This window comes from Amborella trichopoda, chromosome 4 (assembly GCF_054954075.1).
Source record: "Amborella trichopoda isolate Santa Cruz 75 chromosome 4, AtrichopodaSantaCruz75HAP2 v2.0, whole genome shotgun sequence".
Lineage (NCBI taxonomy): Eukaryota > Viridiplantae > Streptophyta > Magnoliopsida > Amborellales > Amborellaceae > Amborella > Amborella trichopoda.
In genome coordinates, this window is record NC_142339.1 from 6,103,591 (window position 1) to 6,122,149 (window position 18,559).

At 39.6% G+C, this 18,559-nt stretch overlaps 2 protein-coding genes across 4 annotated transcripts; one reads left to right on the forward strand and one right to left on the reverse strand.

The window, feature by feature from the left end:
* Window positions 1–608: 608 nt before the first annotated feature.
* Window positions 609–14,938, forward strand: ANN5 (annexin 5). Of its 3 annotated transcripts, none has more exons than XM_020670371.2 (7): window positions 609–780; window positions 4,523–4,668; window positions 4,875–5,093; window positions 9,845–10,060; window positions 10,137–10,226; window positions 13,689–13,910; window positions 14,225–14,938. In XM_020670371.2, the coding sequence occupies exons 1-6, from the start codon at window positions 705–707 to the stop codon at window positions 13,890–13,892; spliced, it is 951 nt and encodes a 316-aa protein (XP_020526030.1). In that variant the 5' UTR covers window positions 609–704; the 3' UTR covers window positions 13,893–13,910; window positions 14,225–14,938. The 3 variants fall into 3 exon arrangements, with proteins under 3 accessions (XP_020526030.1, XP_011625244.1, XP_088720678.1); XM_011626942.3 differs by having other exon boundaries at window positions 14,552–14,938; XM_088864552.1 differs by lacking the exon at window positions 14,225–14,938 and having other exon boundaries at window positions 13,689–14,140.
* A 169-nt stretch (window positions 14,939–15,107) lies between these two features.
* Window positions 15,108–15,464, reverse strand: LOC148782224 (uncharacterized). Its single transcript, XM_088863715.1, has one exon. The coding sequence runs from the start codon at window positions 15,462–15,464 to the stop codon at window positions 15,108–15,110; it is 357 nt and encodes a 118-aa protein (XP_088719841.1).
* Between the last annotated feature and the right edge of the window lie 3,095 nt (window positions 15,465–18,559).

Below are 18,559 nucleotides of genomic sequence, written 5' to 3' on the forward strand. Positions count from 1 at the left end.
TTGTGAATACAAATAAGGATTTCAAACTCTAAAAATGGGTATATATTGTAACAAATTATTTAAACAATGCATTTCATACTAAAAATAAGGTTCACATATTTGCAAGATCTATATTATTTTATGAGTCTCAAAATTTTTCTCTTGAGGGTTGAAAATTGATTTTTTGGAGCCATATATTTTTGTTGCGGAAAGTGTTTTTCGAAAGATTTGAGGTGAGGCTTTATTTTGTTTTTATAAGGCGTGGGGCTCATAGAAACTTTATACTTATCACGTGAGGCATAAAACGGTATAATTCGCATGCGGCTCCATTTGTTTCTCTCCCTTGTTTTTCTCGTTCTAATTTCCCCTGCCCTTTGATAGGAAGATTCAAATATTAAATTTTCGTCTGGGTTTATACAAATAATAAATATTACACGCACCAAGAGAAAAAAATATTAAAATAAATGATATTCGTACCGTCTTTACCAACCGGAAACTACTTTGATTTCGTGCGCGTCTGTTTTTTATTTGTCCGTTGGTTTTCTACTCATCTCTTAAAGAAAAAAAGAGCTTCAAATTCGGTAGGCTACGCGGCTTTATAAAATATCAGCATTCTGATTCATTTTCTCAGAAGAGAGAGGGCTTTGTTCCGAGGTTTGGATTCGTAGTGGAAGGATTTAAGTGACTCTCAGTTTTTAGGGTTTTTACTTGCTTCTGGAGCTTCAATGGCTACTTTTACCGTTCCACCTGTGCCTGTCTCTCCAAATCAAGACGCCATAGAACTCCACCGAGCTTTCAAAGGTGTGGAACTGAGAATCTGTTGTAGTTTCTCTCTCTTAATTCGTTTGATTTCTCTCTGTAGTTTCTTTTAATTTCTCTATCTAGTTTCGTTTGGCTTCTATCTAGTTTCGTTTAGTTCTCTGTCTAGTTTTGTGTTCATCTTCCTGCCTTATGAATTCTTTATATTTTCTGACCTTTCTGAATTTCTTCTGACAATTTCTCCCAAACCTTATATCTCAATCCGTTTTCTATTGCTTTCACTCTGATCTCTCCCTGAATTGTCCTGTATTGTTCTTTATTTTATTTTTTTACTATTTCTTCAATGATATAATCCTAATGATCTTTTCTTTATGAATGCTATGTAGAATTTATCGGTAGTTTATGGATAATCCTTGCACTTTTTTCTCATTTCCTATTTTTATTTATGCGGATTTTATATTAGGTTTTCTTTCCCAGTTTGGTCTTTAAATCCTCTTTTCTTTCGCTAGTTACCTACTATCTGGTTTTATTTGCTTGTGAATGCACCATTCTACCCTTTCTTCTATTTTCTTTGTCATTTTTATGGATACGGCACAAAGTTTTCTTCTTTGATTAGTTTCTGAATCCTGTCTCTATCATTCCTTGAATGTTATGTCATTTCTGTGGCTTTTTTATGGTAATTTTTGTCAGAATTCCTGCAAAACAATCTCTCACTAAGCTATACTTCAGAGAAAAACGCATACAACATTTTACTTATCTGTTAACTTTTCCACTATCAGCCCCAAACAAACAACCAAACTGTCTTAGGTAAAGTTGCCAGATTACAGTACTACAATTAACCTCTGGATTTAGAATCACTGCTTATATACCTTGTATTGACCATAATTTAGTCTCCATAGTTGCTGAGATTTGTTCGCAGTTGATCATAGTGTTCTTTTGTAAGAGGTTTCTTATGTATTTCTGCTGACATAAGAAGAGACCTTCCTACACTCGGGCACTTTTTCAAGTCATAGAAAATGTTTGAGCTTCCTGAGCTACTTCACTTGAAATTGTACCAATAGGTTTTCTTTGTTTTGTGAATTTTCTCAATAGCCCCTGTGAAAATTGACATTTTTTGCTTTTACGAATAAACTTGAATCAATAGGTGTGGCTTGGTATCCATTCTGTAACAATAACTAAGCAATCTTGCCTTACCAAGCCCTTATTACCTGCTTCGACCCCTAGTGGGCTTTCCTTAGCTTGCAGGCATGATTAGGTCGATCCTTGCTTTCGAATCCTTTTGGATACTTCATATAGATGTCTCAATTGACTTCTCCATGAAAAAAAGCATTTTTCACATCCATTTGCCATAATTTTCGAGACTTACTTGCTGCCAAGTGTCGTTGGTTGACGGACACCATCTCACCATGTGCTGAACAATCTTCTTGGTGAAGTCATTAGGTTGTACTACACTTAGGACTCCTGGCTAGGTTCAATTGCATTTTGAGTCTACTCAGTCTTTGACATTTGCTAGAGATTGGTCCTGATGTCTTCGCAATGTTGTCAGGACCGAACTAGTGACCAAACCAGTGAAGGCACTAGCCCGGTCGAATCGGATCAGTTCACTGATTGGACCACTCTAAGAAATCAAATAATTAATAAAAATATAAATTGAGAAATTTGGGAAATATAGAGTAAAATATGGAAAAGCCAATTTTTTTTTTTTAAAAAATGTTATGAACAAATATAACTCTTCAAGCGATAAAGAAATACTCATTAATAATACAATAGCTCAAATTTATAAAGAAGACAAAAACAAAAAGTTCATATTTTTCGTTCTTTGAATTTATTACCATTCAAAGTGAAAAGAATATAGAAAAGTGAAAAGAATATAGAAAATTAAAAAGAAAAAAAGAAAATTTAATAAAAATAAAAATAAAAAAATAAAAAAGAACCTTTTTTTTTTACTTCTATTTTTCTTATTTGTTTATGTTTTTCCTTTCTCTCTCTCTTTCTTGTTGTTGGATTTTCTAGATATTTTTGTGCAGTTTCCAGACCAAAAATTGAAAAAATAGTAAAACCCTAAACATATTTCTATTTGCTTTTTTGGATTTTCATGTTTTGGGTTTTAGTGACGTTACAAAAAAAATAGTTCTTGCAAATGGAAGTTATAATTTAAAAACCTAAAGTACAAAAAAGAGAAATTACAATTTTGGACCCAACAAATTTCTTTATTTTCCATATTTTATAATTCACTAATCCCTTACAAATTATAACATTAAAGGTTAAAATTAAATATGAAAAAAAAAAAGAAAGAAAAAACCCAAAAATATTAGGGTTTTTTTCCCTTATTTTTATCTTCTCGGGTAAGTTTCTTTGTTCAAGTTGCATCGTGTGAGTTTATTTGTTTTACGTTATGATTATCTTATGTCACATGATACATATAAAGAACATCGATATTGTGCAACAAAGTCCAATGTGTGTGATTGTAGCATGATGCTTTCTTTCCCAAGTTCTCCAGTGTTCAAGCCCTTGCCTTGGTAGGATCTCATTTTTAAATATTAAAAGAAAGACATTGGGCGAAATTTGGACCAGCTGGTTCAGTGCAGAACCACTGGACTTGCCGGTTCAGGTGCATCTTAATTCTATAAGGTTGCGACCTTATATGAACTTTTCCAAAAAATGTATATATTACCTCTCTTGAAAAATTCATTGACTTTCCACAACATTTGTTTAATCAAGAAAGAAAAATCAAGTAATGAATCTGTCTTGTCAAAGTTTACTGTTGGTGCAAGTTCTTAATCAGAAAAAGAAATCAAGCAAATAATTTGTTGCTTCTTTCTGGTTGGATTTTCTCCTGTTACTGGTTTTTGCATGGTGATCTAATTCCTTTTGGAGGGTCTCTCTCTCTCTCTCATATGTTAATGGGTTTTCCTTAGATGGTGACATGATTTTGTTAGAATTTCCTAAGCCAAAAGGAATTTGCTTTGATGGTGACATGGGCTTCTTTGTTCTGTGATTTCAATGTGTCTGGATTGTGGCATGTCAAAAGGGAAAGAAGAAGCATCAGTCTAAGATGCTCAAGAAAACCCCAAAAACTTGTGCTTCTAACATTTGACCATGTTATATCACACTTTCCACATTCAAGTACTCTTCAGTAGATTACTGAAGTCTCGTATTAGGGACCTTTTCATCCTACTTCCAAGGTTCCAAGCTGGAATTTTTTCTCAACTGAGAGGAAAACAAGCTTGAGGAACTTTGTTTTTCCTGTGGTGGTGGCATTCTGGCATATGCTGCACACCTGGCTATCTTTCCTTGTAGCTAAATAACATTTATCCTAGGTTTTATGTGTATATATGTTGGGTTGTTGTAGTTCTTCTGGATAAATGTGTTTTGTTTTCTTTTGTGGTTCGTAACTTATATCAATAAGAAATTTAGTTGTGTATGTAAATTTCAGTGATGAAGATGATGAAAATTATACTCCAGCAACATCTGCATTAGAAATAATAGTACACTAAATGTTGTTAGTGCGTTATTTGTTCCATATTGTCATTGTTGTTCTTGGTACTGTTATTAATAGTGCTGTTTGTATTAGTCTTCCATCAGATTTAGAAATAGAATTTGGTTATTCTGATGATTTTATAATTTTTCAATTATAGTTAGAAATAGACTGGTTACATTGATGATTTGCTGGGGTTTTCAACCAATAAAGAGTTCCTTCAGCTGAGTGATTATCATGAGGCACCATTGATGATCCAGTATTAGGTGATATCTTTAGTCTTCACTGATAAAAGAAAATGTTCAGGATTTGGCTGCAACACTGGGGCAGTCATTAATGTTCTTGCTCATCGTGATGCAATGCAACGTGCTCACATCCAACACGAGTATAGGACCATGTACCATGATGAACTAAGTAATCGTCTTGCTTCAGAGCTCAGTGGAAATCTTGAGGTACTGTATATGCTTTTGATCTTCTCGCAACTTAGCAATCCGAATTTCAATATTTTAAAGACAGACTTGTGTAATGTTAGTATCATGGTTTATATTCGTTTCATTTGATTTTTATGCACACCACAAATTGAGATTGGTAGTGCTTTTGCGAGCAACGGCTTCCTTGTTTTCAATTGTCTCATGTTATTTCCATTTTTTTTTTTCAGAAAGCAATTCTCCTATGGATGCATGATCCTGCAGGACGAGATGCAACTATATTGAGGAGCGCATTAACTGGTGATAATATTGATTTGGGAGCTGCCACTGAAATCATTTGTTCTCGAACCTCCTCTCAGATACAACTAATTAAGAATGCTTACCATGCAAAATTTCATACTCACCTAGAGCATGATATCGGTTTCCAAGCTTCTGGTGATCATAAAAAGGTCAAATGCATGTCTTAGTTTAGTCTGAGTTCTCTTATGCTTGCACTGTAGATAAGAAACCCTGAAGGGTGGTCATTTTAGTATGTTATCATAGAGGAGAACCATGACGAAGAGTGAGACTCATAATCTTTTTATGTAGATCAAATAGCATCCTCAAATATATTTTTTTGAGTAAGGATAACTATTATATAAATAATGTCAAAATGTACAAATTAAATGGGTTCCCCAAGGGGAAACCCAATACAACCCCGAGGGGCTTAGAAAAGATAAAAAGAACGGTTCTAGTCCCTAGGGTGCAACTCTTGGGAACAACAACACTATGATAGCCCCGGGGTGTTAGAATAGGCTCCCTCCTTGGCTAGGAAGTCTGCATTCGAGTTGACTTCCCGAAGACATGGCGCCAGATGATTGAGATACCTCCCGCCAAGTGAGCCTTCTCGTCGAAGATATTGTCTAACCGCCATGGGCAAGGAGAAAGACCAGCTGCCCATGATATAACATTCTTGGAATCTCCTTCAACCACCAAGGTAGACCCCCCAATTGTTGTCAAACCTTTGCAAACCTTTAAGCAAGGCACTTGCTTCAGTCAGGGTAGAGTCTGCAACTCCGATAGGGTGGGATAAGGCAAGCAAAATATGTCCCTTGTTGGTCCTAAAGAGACCACCAACTCCCGAAGGGCAGGGTTCTTGATGGAGCCGCCATTGAAGTTTAGTTTGATGGAACCAGGTTCCGGTGGCTTCCACCGAGATGGTCGTGAAGCTCTGGGACATGACACAAAAAGAAGGTTTGACTAATTCCTACGGAAGTCGGTAGAAGGGTAGTCATAAAACAATTTGTGGTTGGAGGCCCAAAAAAGGCCACTAACTTCGTGACTTTATCAACTAATGCCACTATTGATGATCTCTCTTCTCTGAAAATTCTGTGATTCCTTTCAATCCATAACACCCACAAGGCGGTAGAAATGGAGGCTTTCCACCGCTCTCTTCCTGCCCTAGGCCAAGGCGAAGAGAGGTAGGCTTGGAACAACTAGGGACAGAGCTTGGGGTGACCCACGAGTACTGAAAGAGGCGTAAAACAACTGTCCATAAGCTTTTAGCAAACCCACGGTGGAGGAACACGTGAGCATTTGTTTCCTCCTCCAAGCACTATGCACATCTATTGGGGCATTGCATTCCTCTCCTTTGGAGGAGGTCTAACGTCAACACCCTATAGAACTTGGATTATAGGGGGTGCAAAGGTGTTCCAGGCTTTAGATAAAACAATGGGATAGGGGCTAGCAGCTATGGGGTTGGGCAGAAGGTTGGAGTAGTAAGAAGAAACTGAGAAAGTCCCTGAGGGGGAAGGTTCCCAAATGATCCTGTCCTCACCTGAAAACAGGGAGGAACATTGATTGGAGGATTGCTGCCAGGGCCTCGAAGTCATCAAGCACATGGTCATTGAGGGGCCTTCTGAAATTTGGCGACCAAGATCGAAGAGAGCCTACGAGACCAAAGTTTTGAGCCACAGTCGAATGGGTGTCACTAGCTAACCGATAGAGATTAGGAAACTGTTCTCGCAAAGGTTTACAACCCACCCATTTATCATCCCAAAATAAAATCTTTGACCCTTCCCTTGGGCGAAAATGTATAAAACCAGAAAAATGTATAAAACCAGAAAAATGGGCGAAAATGTATGAAACCAGAAAAATGTTCACGACACCTTAAGGCTGATCTCCAAAACTTGGATATGGTTCCATTAGTCCTACATTTGGGAGTCCAGTGGTCGACCCCATACAGTAGTTATGCTTGATCACCTCTCTCCGAAGGTGATTTGGGTGTGTGGCATACCTCCACCCCCACTTGCCTAAGAGGCCACTGTTATGGGCCTTGAGATTGTGAATCCGCCAACCCTCCTTGGGCTATAGGCATAATTTGGGCCAAGCGATGAGATGATACTTGTTGTCATGTTCTCTAGACCAGAAAAAATTCCTCATCATCCTCTCTAGCGTAGCGGCTACAGAGGCCGGGATACGAAATAAAGACATCTGAAATACGAGAGTATTAGCCAAAGTAGCTTTGATGAAGGCCGGGATACGAATACGAAATAAAGACATCTGAAATACAGGAGTATTAGCCAGGGTGGCTTTGATGAGGGAAGTCTTCCTGCCTCGAACAAGAATCTTCCTTTCCAACCTACAAATCTTCGATCAAATTTATCGACTATAAGGCTCCAATGTGAAACTCGTGGCATCCCCTAGCAAAGGGGATGACCAAGATAAGAAAAGGGAAGTATCTCCACCATGCAACCCCACCTTCCAGCCAGGAGCTAAATCAAAGATGAGTCAATGCAAACCCCCATCATCTTGGACTTGACGAGATTTTCCTTAAACCCTGTTGCCATCTCAAAGCATTTAAATTAAAGCTGTAAGGTATCCACCTGTTGAATGGATGCATCGCGGAAAACTAGGTGTCATCTGCGTATTGATGGTGGGAGATATGCGTGCCAAGGTTATTAGACTTAAAACCCCTCAATAGACCAACTTGATATAGCCTAAAAAAAGAGATGTTGAAGACCTCGGCCATAATTGCAAACAGGAAAGGTGAGAGAAGATCTCCTTGGCGAAGTCTTCTTGGTAGCCGAGATAAGTCCTTTGGGGGAGCCGTTGAATAACACTGAGAAGATAGGGCTAGAAATGCAACCTCTAATCCACCCTCTCCACTTCGGCCCAAAGCCCATCCTTCTCATGGTCTCATCAAGTACTGCCCAGTGGACATGATCATACGCCTTTTCCCAATCTAGTTTTATAACTAGTCCCGGCGTTTTAGAGATGGACCGAGAGTGAATGCATTCGTGTGCAATTACAGCCCCATCCAGGATTTGTCTACCCCTTAACAAAGGCCCCTTGGGTGGGGGAGATGACTGAGTTTAGCACAACCCTCAATCTCGAAGCTAGGACTTTGGACAACACTTTGTATGAGCTATTGACCAAGCTTATAGGTCTGAAATCTTTAATCTCTTCCGCCCCTTAAATCTTAGGGACTAGGGCGATGACATAGCATTCATAGCCTTGTTAATGACACCTTTAGAGTGAAATTCAGAGAAGAACTCCAACATGTCTGGGCGGATAGTATCCCAGAAAGTTTTAAAGAAGGCAATAGGGTAGCCGTCGGGGCCAGGAGCTCGATCGAGACTCAGGTCATTGAGTGCCAGTAGGATTTGTCTCTGAAAAGGGACGTTCCAGCTAAGCCACTTTTTCAGGAAGAAGGGAAAGGAAGGCAATGTTGTGCATTATGGGTCTCGGTCCAGGGCACGAGGTAAAGAGATTGGAAAAGAAGCATACTGCTGCCTGCTTCATAGGAAGGGGTTGGTCTAGGACCACATTGTCGACCTTAAGATGGGTGATGGCATTGTCGCGTCTTCGACAATTGGCTATCTTGTGGAAGTAGCCAGCGTTTAAATCACTTGATTTAAGCGATTTTACTCTAGCTCTCTGTGCCCAGTATACCTCCTCCTTGTGGAGGGTGGCTTGGAAGTCTAATTTGGCCTTGGCACGCTACATGTGCTCCCCTGGAACTAAAGGTCTGGATTCCTCATTTGTGTCCCACGATTAAACAAAGACTCCTTCATGGCCCGAAAGTTCCTCGGGTGTTGGACCTTCCAAGTTTTCAAATTGGATTTCAGCAATTGCAACTTTCGTTGCACCTGAAACCCAACCAGCCCTGAATATTGAAAGAGCTCCACAAGGCTGCCACAAAATGTAAGAAGTTGGGTTCTTTGATCCACCAAGATTCGAATCTAACAGTCACGGGCCACTCTGGACAGCTTGGGTATCACGCAGAATGGGTCGATGGTCAGAGGTAGTTTTGGGTAAAACAGTCGAGTGGGTACCCGAGAAGGCCTGGTTCCACTCAAGTGAGGTAATGAACCGATCTAGCTTTGAGAGATAGGGGTTGAAGGAGTGGTTTGACCAAGTAAACTGGGGTCTTTCCTAGGGTATATCAATGAGATGATTGAGAGAAATGAAATCTGAAAATTGCATCATGCTAGGGGAGATGGAGTGATTGGAGTTACGATCATGGGACCATCGCGTGACATTGAAACCCCCCCCCAAACACCAAAGGCTCGGGGACGAAGATGAGATGGTTTACAATTCTACCCAAAAGGAGGGCCTAAGATTCTCAGCATTAGGCCCATAAACTTGTTGTGCACTTCTTGTTACATCTGCCTGATAGCCTAGACAGTCTAACTATGACTGAAAAAATTCCAACTGAACTATCGAGAAGGTCATGAAGGGTCGGGTCCCAAAGGATCTAGATGCCACCCGAGGCCCCTATCGCGTCTAGGGCAATCCACCTGCAAGGCCTGAATCCCTAGATGCTTTTGATATCAGGGAGGGTGGGAGAGGGAAGTTTGGTAACACTAATAGCCAGGAGGGAGGGGGAGTGTTTAGCGTAAAGATCTCGGATCGCGTTCCTTTTGTGGGGGTGGCCAAGGCCACGTATGTTCCACATTGGGACCTTCATTGGGAAAGGGATGCAGAGAGGGACCTCCTTAACTGACGGAGGGAGACCTGGTAAAGGAGGTTGGATGGGTGAGAGGGAGGGGGAGGGGGTAGAAGAGGAGGGCCATTATCATAATTGACCCCAAAATCTCTCAGGTTCTCCACTTCCCTTTAGAGACCTCGTTGTGCATCCTCAGATATTCTTCAATTTGCATGAGAAAGAGGAGAGAGATTGTAATTTTGCTTATGCAAAACCTGATATTTTTTTCAGTTGCTTCTGACATACATAGCGGGATCACGTTACGAAGGCCCCGAGTTTGATCAAGCCATGGCAGATAAGGATGCCACAGATCTTTACAAAGCTGGAGAAAGAAGACTGGGGACTGATGAGAAAACCTTCATATGCATTTTCAGCGAAAGAAGCAAGGCACATCTACTAGCTGTTGCATCATCTTACCGTAGGATGTATGGGAAGAAACTCAAAAAGGTAAGATCCTTGGTCACTCAAAAATTTTTCTTTGTTTTGCTTGACATCACTATAATACTCGTGTTAATATTGGCAGGCAGTAAAGAGCGAGACATCGGGACTGTTTGAGTTTGGTCTTCTTACCATTCTACAGTGTGCAGAGAATCCTTTTAGGTACTTTGCAAAGGTATGCATCTTATACTGGTATATTTTTATGCATATACTGCTTGAACCCATTTCTTTCATTTGCCGTTTTAAGAATCTTGTGAGACATGTGCACAAAATAATGCTATGATACTTTGGACCACTTAAAAATGGGTGCTGGAGAGAGTGGGATTGACTAGAAGATGACATCACCCAAGCAGTAAGTCCCGGTCTCTCCATTAGTATCCATCATTTGATTGGACTGCACATAGGATCATATAATGGCCATGTTCATATGGATCTAGCAGTGTTTGAAAACTGGACTCAGGCCTGGCTTGGGGCAGCTGGCCTGGTGAGTCCGAAGTTGACTCACAGAGTCTTATAATTAAGAAGCACAAAATATTAAGAATAAATAATATCTCGAAATAAAAATACTTTAAATTATTTGCTCTTCCTGAATTCCATTGCTTTCATGGCAAGCAAAAACTAGCTGGCGAACTTTGGGAAGATCTAGGAATATGGATGACTAGGTCAGAAAGGACAAAATGAGCAAAAGGGCCAAAATGGACCTAAACCATATTAACGTGAAACTTGGGAAAACAGTTAGTTCTTTAAAAGTCGTAGCATTTCTATAAGGCTTCTTAAAATATGGTGTATGGTTTTAAACATCCATAAATACCCTAGATCAAGGGTGTATCTATAGCAGTGTTTTAAAATGCGGTCGCATCATACGGGATGCGCTCGCATCCGCATCAGAAACAGACGCATATGCGCTTTTGACAGATGCGGTCGCATATGCGCTGCGTCAGGCCGCATCGTAGCATAGGCCGCATCGCACCGCATCCCATTGCTACAGTATCCATCAATTTTTTTTTCTGTTTTGCCCTTCGGGGAGGGGCAAAATGGTTTTTTTTACCATCCAAATGTTAGGGAAACTGATTGGGGGGGTATTAGGGGCCCTAAACGAAGATTTTCAGCCACTTTTGTGGCTTTTTTTTGCATCAAATCGAGGTAAAAAAAAATTTAGGCGGAATTTTTTTTTTATCGAAATCTTCGATTTGACGGTTGTTTGATATTTGGATGTTCATTGGATGCCTTTGATTGTTGATTTGGAGATGTTAGGATGAATTTGTGATAAAAAATTGGGGGTTTCAAATGTCGTAAAGAAATCGAGCAGTACTTCACAGAGTCGGTAAATTTTTATTCCTTCTTGTACAATATTACTATTATACATATTTTTGGGGCAATGTCTTCTTCCTAATCTTCTAGTAATAAGGAACCGGCTTGGACATATGCTAAACTAAAAAATCCCTAAGATAGAAATTGTGTGATATGCTTGCTCCGTGGAAATACTTATATGGGTGTATAATTGGATGCAAAATCTCCGACAATTAATATTTTTGAAGTTAATCATTAAACTAAAATACCTACGATCACATATATCACCTTCATATTTTTTTCTATGCATTAACTTATTTTTAAAAAAAATATGGAATTTTTTTAAAAATTTTAGAATTTTTTTACATTTATTGACCGCATCATCGTGATGCACTCGCATCCGGGCCGCATCGGCCCCCCACCGCATCAGGGCCGCATCCCGCATTTTAAAACACTGATCTATAGTTGTTGGTAATGGGAGCGATCTACAAATTGGAAGTCCGGGGGTTGTGAAAGGCTAAATGATCCTTATGGTAGGGATCACCTTATGTAGAATGAATATTTAGGGATCTTGATCTCAACTTTTTGGGGATCTTTTTCTGACTAGCCACTAGACTAGCTTGTTGATAGGTTTATCTGCCGTATTCAAATTCAGTAATGCCAATATGTTGCATCATGCTTAATGACATTATATAATGTGGTGCACTGCAAACCTGCGGGGATAAGGTCTTGTATTTGCTACACTTGAGCGGCTAGACTTGCGTCATATAGTGCAGTGCAATGTGGTGCACTAGAACACCCTTTCTCGAGTTCAGTGGTGCCATTGTTAGAATTAAGATCTCTAACGGGGGGATTGAGAACCAAAAATTTAAAGAGATTCCTTTTAAGATCCTTCTGAGCGTTGGAGCGAGATTTCGGAGCTGAATTGCCACTGGGGTTGGGCGATTTTGGTATTGTCTAATAACCAAGAAATATCGGGACCTGAAGCCTTAGATCTTCAAGCCCTAAGCTATACATTTTCTACAAGTTTTATTGATTCCTTCCCTGCAAACACAGGAGATCACCAGAAAATTAATTTCTTGCCAAACATAATAGATATTCTAGGGCAAACCCATTTCAAAAAGTACCTATAAATATTAAATAGAGCAACAAATGCCACAAAAAAAAGTCGTGAGTGTTTAGCCTCCTCAGCAAGGTTGGCTATGTAGACATGGCTTTCTTTCGCCTCTCATCGTGGTTGACGATAGAGGCTAATAAAGTTAGAGAGAGAGAGGAGAAATAAATCGATAGATATGGAGAAACCCAAATGGGGATTCTAACCCAGAGAGAGAGAGCAGCAAAAGCCCACTTTTTCTTCTTTTTTTTTGGGTAATCTAGTATTCTAACTTTGAAGCCTTTTTGTCCCGTTATGGAAAATATATGATGAGATCATTTGCCTATGGTATAAGAAAGTCTCATCACCCACCCCTAGTTGTTAAATGAGAAATTCGGTGGGTGGCCTTTAGGCATTTGGTTTCGCCGGAAGATTAAATGAGAAATTCGGTAGGTGGCCTTTAGACAATTGGTTTCGCCGGACGATGGCCACAGGTGATTGTAATTTTCTTATACCAGAATTAAATGGTTTTATGGTACACAATCCCTTGTGTTTACTTTTTTTTTTTTTTTTTCCTTCTGCTTTTCTGGGGTTAGTTGAGCAATAGGGATTGACGCTTCCCTTTATCAGTACCAAGGCCTTTATCAGTACCAAGGCTGCTAACAGGCTTAGAAAGGCCTGGGGCTTTTGGGCTGAGCCTAGTTTCAGGCCACTTGATAAGACCTGTGGCTAGGCATACCGCAGCTTGTAAATTTAAATAGATATTTTGAATATTAAATAAATTTTTATATATTATATCGTATATAATTATATAATTTCCGGGCCTGGCGGAACCCGGGCTTGAGGTTGATTTCCACTGTTCAGCAATCTTATCAGTGGCTTGACTAAGGTTGAGGTAACCTTGTTATGTCTTAATCAATGCTACCAATTTTTAAGCCTGTTGATGTAGATGGAAAAGCCCCCCATCTTCTTGTGGTTTTCGTATGACAAGGCTGGCCATCGCCACTCTTCTCATCTAGTGAAAGTCATTCAAGATTGCCGATTATAATGATTTGGTGGACGGTGGAAAAAACCAGCCTTCCTTTTGTTTTCATGGGAGAAGGTTCAAAATTTGAAGATTTAAGCATTAAAATTCAACTCATGTGCCATAACCACTGATTTCATCTAGTCTCATTCACTGTTTTCCTTTAGTGAGTTTGGTTCTGCTCTCTCTTCTATCATGTTCATGAGAAGGCTGCCTTTTGTATCTCATAGGTCTTGCACGAATCAATGAAGGGGTTTGGGACTCGTGACACTACTCTCATTCGTGTGGTTGTGACAAGAGCTGAGATTGATATGCAATACATCAAGGCTGAATATCAAAAGAAATACAAGAAGCATTTGGAGGACGCCATCCACTCAGAGACATCAGGCCACTACCGCACCTTCCTCCTTGCCCTTGTGACTGGCAAATTCTGATAGCACCATATGAACATGGTAAAGGACCTTGGTTTGTCTTTTTTTTTCTGTCTTGTTTTTGTTTTTCTTGAAAAAAACTAACTAGACTCAAGTTTTATGTATAAAGCATCCCTTATTCAAGGGTTATGAACAGAGTGAAGGTCAGGACTTGGACTATCATCTCATGTATGGTCATCTATATTATCTCAAGTTTATGTAGTCTGTTTTATGTGTCATCTGTTTTATGTCAAGGATGGCAAGTTTCTCAAGGCTTCCTTTTCTTTTGCTTTTCTTTCTGTTAGAAAACCACTATTGATCCTTTTCTTATGCTTTTCTTTCTGTTTGAAAACAAGTATTCAGGTTAGGAATGGGCGATCATGTTATTGTATGGGAAAATCCTCTATACCCCTTGAATGTAGGGATGGCAACGGGCTGGATCTGGGCAGGGCGCCCCTGGCCATAGCCGAGTACTGGTCCCCTTGGGGCCGGCCCCAGCCCTGACCGGGCCAAAAAGACCCCGGCCCTGGCTCGGCCCTAGCCCTTTCAAGGCCAGGGCTGTAGTAGGCTGGGGCTTGGACGGGCTGGGCCAAATAAAAAATGAAAATAAATCAAGAGGAAAAAAGAAAAAGAAAAGGATGGTCGATGAGGATTAATAGTCAATATCATCTTGGATTTGCCAGGGTCCCAAGCCCGAGTCAGCCACAGAATCCACCGAGTCAGAGATTACTCAGCCAATTCCATCATTAATCGACAACCCTGCCAGGGTGGGGAGTGGTTGGCCGTAGCCGCATGGGACCTTGAGCTTGCTAGACTGATTTTTGGACATTTGCATCAGAAATCGCCAGGGTCTTGATCGAGCTGACTTGAGCAGGTGACTGTTCAATATCATCATGGGTTCTCACTTTATGTGATTCCGCTTCACCACTTGGTATATTGAGGTTTATTTTGCTACGTGAACTAACTGTTGATTTATTTACTGGATTGGTTTAGTTAAATTATCAAATTTTAGTGGCATGTTGATTTTTTACTTGGCGGGCATAATGGATCATCGACTTTGAGATTGATCATTACTTTGTACATTTAGTGACTAGTGATGGACTCTGTGAGGGTTGCGAGAAAAAACTACATAGGAGAACACTTTATAACCCCTCTCATACACCATCACATCGGCTTTTATACAATGTGTGTGTGAGAGAGAGAGAAAAGGGGGGGGGGGGGGAGAGAGGGAGAGAGGATTTAACTGTCAACATTATCTTTATTACTCTTTGGTTCAAAACCGAGGCTCGCTCCAATGGGAGCATGAGAAGCCATAATTTTCTTAAAGAGTACAAGGATAGAGCTTGCAAGTCGAAGAGACGGTTTGGATGCAGCAAACCTTTCACATTGTGATCCATGAAGCTGCAATGCCTCCTCGACGCCGATCCCAAGTCTCACCTGCTCATCTTTGATGGCCTCTTCGCATAACCCACAAACCCACATCCCACAAAACCTCTCTCGAACTTCTCCTATATAACCTTCAGTGCACTCCTCTCTCATTTTGCAACACCCACATTCCACCACTTCAATTCCATTCAACTTAGAATCACCAGCCATTTCCCACTAACCTCTCTCTCTCTCTCTCTCTCTCTCTCTCTCTGCAGTTCTCCAATGGGCCATGAATTTATAGACAACAATATATGCATGGAGTGAGTGAGCCTAGAGAGAGAGAGAGAGAGAGAGAGAGGGAGAGAGGGTTACTTTTGTTGGAAAATCTAGTTAGAGATTTGTCATATATGATGGTTTGAATAGAAAATAGGTCTGGTGGCATTGAAAAGAGAGAAGTTGATAGGACATTGCCCCTAGTTTGACGGTAACCCATGTGCTTCTTTACTCTCAATGGATGGGCATGCATTGGGGGCCGGGACATGGCAAACTACTAAACCTTCAGTGCATGTGCATGTATCTGGCTTCAAGTTGGCCCACATCAGTTCTTCGATCATTTGGATCAGTTGGTTAGAGAGAGAGAGACGGTTTCCAACTGGGAGATAGAGAAGGGCTCCTACCAGGAGAGAGAGAGAGAGAGAGATGAACAAGGGAAGACAGCTTTTAAGCAACTGAAGTATCTCGACGTTGGGATTAAAAACTCCCACACCTGTTATTCAATGAAAAGGTGGATTTATTGAAGGTAGATTTTTTAGGTGTATCTTTAATTCTACACTTTAATGTTACAATTTTATATAAACCTCAATTATGACATCCATTCTCGCTCACGTTCCATTATTATACAACACAAACCTCCATATCTTCTCTACTCAAAATGGCTGAAGAGAGAAATGTTCCTTTTTTGAGAGTCCTCACGGAAAAAAGTTTTATGAAGACAGAGTCGCTGAGAGGATTAAAGCACGTGGCTACAAACCATATCGTCAAAGCATCAAATTCCTCCTCGCCCACAATGGCCTGCGGCTTGACGTATGAGAAAGAGAGGCAGAGAATAGAAGGGGAGGGACAGACTTGAGCAAGGGAAAGACCTAGATATTAAGAGAGAGAACTTGTTCCATTGCCCCTAAAAAAGAGTTGGCTTGTTCCTATCACCATGTGAGAGAGAAATTGAAGTTAAACATTTGGACACTTCGAAAGTGATGGAAGAATTTGCACAAGGAATGATTTAGCGTGAGGCATCATACGCAACTTAACTTAAACCAAACTTATTATGAAAAGTTGGGGGTTTTGTTTGGTAGTGAGTCTTTCAAACGAATAAGGAAGTCATCAAGACAATTATTGTGTAGGGCTTCACGTGTACGCTGTGTAGCAAGGGACAATCGAGATATCCGACACACCATCATTATTAGCCCTTATGAGAGAGAGACTTTTATAATTACTCTTTCTCTCTCTTCTTGGATTTAAGAAAGGAGAAATTTTATTTTAAGTGTGAGGTCTTAAACAATCAAAGTAAAACGTATCTCAAAAATTCATTAAAAAAAGATTGTTCTCATGCCTCAAAAATCTTCAAATTGATCTCAATCTCAAGATGTATGCGAATGAGAAAAAGTAGATTTCAAGTCTTGAAACTAGTGGATCTTGTAATGCATTATTTGAACCGTTAATTTTCAAAAAAAATTGAGTGTTGCTAGTTCTGCTTGATCTGCACCAATGATTTAAAAATTGGTGACCCGATTTGGAATCGGGCGATCTAGATCGAGAATCGCCACCACCGTCTCGGATCCGGTAAAAAACCGGGATTCGGTCGATTCAAAATAGTTGACTCGCCAATTTTTTCAGGGAACCGCCGATTCTGACGATTCTTCGCATTTTCACCAAGTCAAGCGGAAAAAAAAAAAAAGGATGAATAGTTTTTTCTTGAATTATTTTTAAAAAAATTGAGACAAAAATTATCAATTCCACCAATTCTTCCGATCCGATCCATCGATTCCCCCGATCCGACATGGGTATGGGTACGATTTATTCGAGTCACTTATCTGTTTTTTTAAATACTAATTTGTACTATTTTTTAAGGTTTATATTTTATAATTAGAGATGAATATAAAATTTTAGGTCATCACAAAAAATTCCTGTACTGAAAAAGATCTTTCGAATACTATTCAAAGGTGTGATGTACTTTGATTGTTGAGGGCATCAGCCTTGTACAAACTACACCCTTTAAGAAAGTCTTTCTATCTCTTGGATTTGTAACTTCACTCTTACTTGGTGACGAGACCAACGGCAAACCAACTTTCAAAAAAAGAAAGTGTAGATAGGACCAACGGCAAACCGTTTTTCTTGGGGTAACTTGTCCTTGTGAAACAGTCCTTTTGATGTTCAAAAAAAACAGAAACACTCTCCTTTCTCACATCAGCAATGGCTAATCTTCTCTCCACGTCAGATTTCTCGCACTTTTTTTTTTTTTTTGGCTCTAGCATATTCTCAGAAGCAATAGCACATCATTCGTTTTATTTTTTAAATGTAGTTTCTATGAGGCTTAGGCTCCAGGGGTACAAAGTAAAGCCTCACCTCAAATTCTCTTTCGAAAAGTACTTTGGGCATTAGAAACCTTTATGATCGCTCTAAAATCTATTTTCAACATTGATGATGAAGCTCAAAAAATTCTATGGACCCGTGAATTTGTTAACACTTATTTCAAAGCAAAATAGACAATGTGTTGCAATATATACTATTTTTAAGGTTGAAAATCCTTTTTTTCTTTTCACAACCACAATGGAGATTGAGATGATTGATTTGAAGATTTTTCTATGCCCAAACTATAATTTTTTAGAACTTTTAAAGTGAGGCTTTACTTATTTTGATAAAATAGCAACCCTATCAAAATAGTTTCCTGTCTCTCACACATATAGGCTTGCTTACATGCTACATTAGGCGGCATAATATGGAAAAAAGTAGGCTGCACCTACAAAATCATTAAAAATATGTAGTTTCAGTGCTGAAATTTTGTTTCATCGCTTTAAAGTCTTTTTTAGATATAATTTTGAAAGTTAAAGCTTCAAGAATCATAAAGATCAGGTGGATCTATATATACTTGATAATTTATAAAAAAATAATATACTACAAGGTGCACTTTTTTTTTTTTTTTGGCGTAAAATCATCCTTTTTCTCTTTCTGGTTGCAACCGTACTTTTTTAATGAGGTGGCAGCGTTGAATAAACTCCTTTGGGGACTACTCAATTTTGCATGATTAGGTCCAACTTTTTAGAAAC

Coding starts and splice junctions, on each gene's coding strand:
- ANN5 (XM_020670371.2), top strand. CDS start 705: ATGGCTACTTTTACCGTTCCACCTGTGCCTGTCTCTCCAAATCAAGAC. Junction 4,669..4,874: donor AGCTCAGTGGAAATCTTGAG/GTACTGTATATG, acceptor TTTTTTTTTCAG/AAAGCAATTCTCCTATGGAT. Junction 5,094..9,844: donor CTTCTGGTGATCATAAAAAG/GTCAAATGCATG, acceptor TATTTTTTTCAG/TTGCTTCTGACATACATAGC.
- LOC148782224 (XM_088863715.1), bottom strand. CDS start 15,464: ATGGCTGGTGATTCTAAGTTGAATGGAATTGAAGTGGTGGAATGTGGG.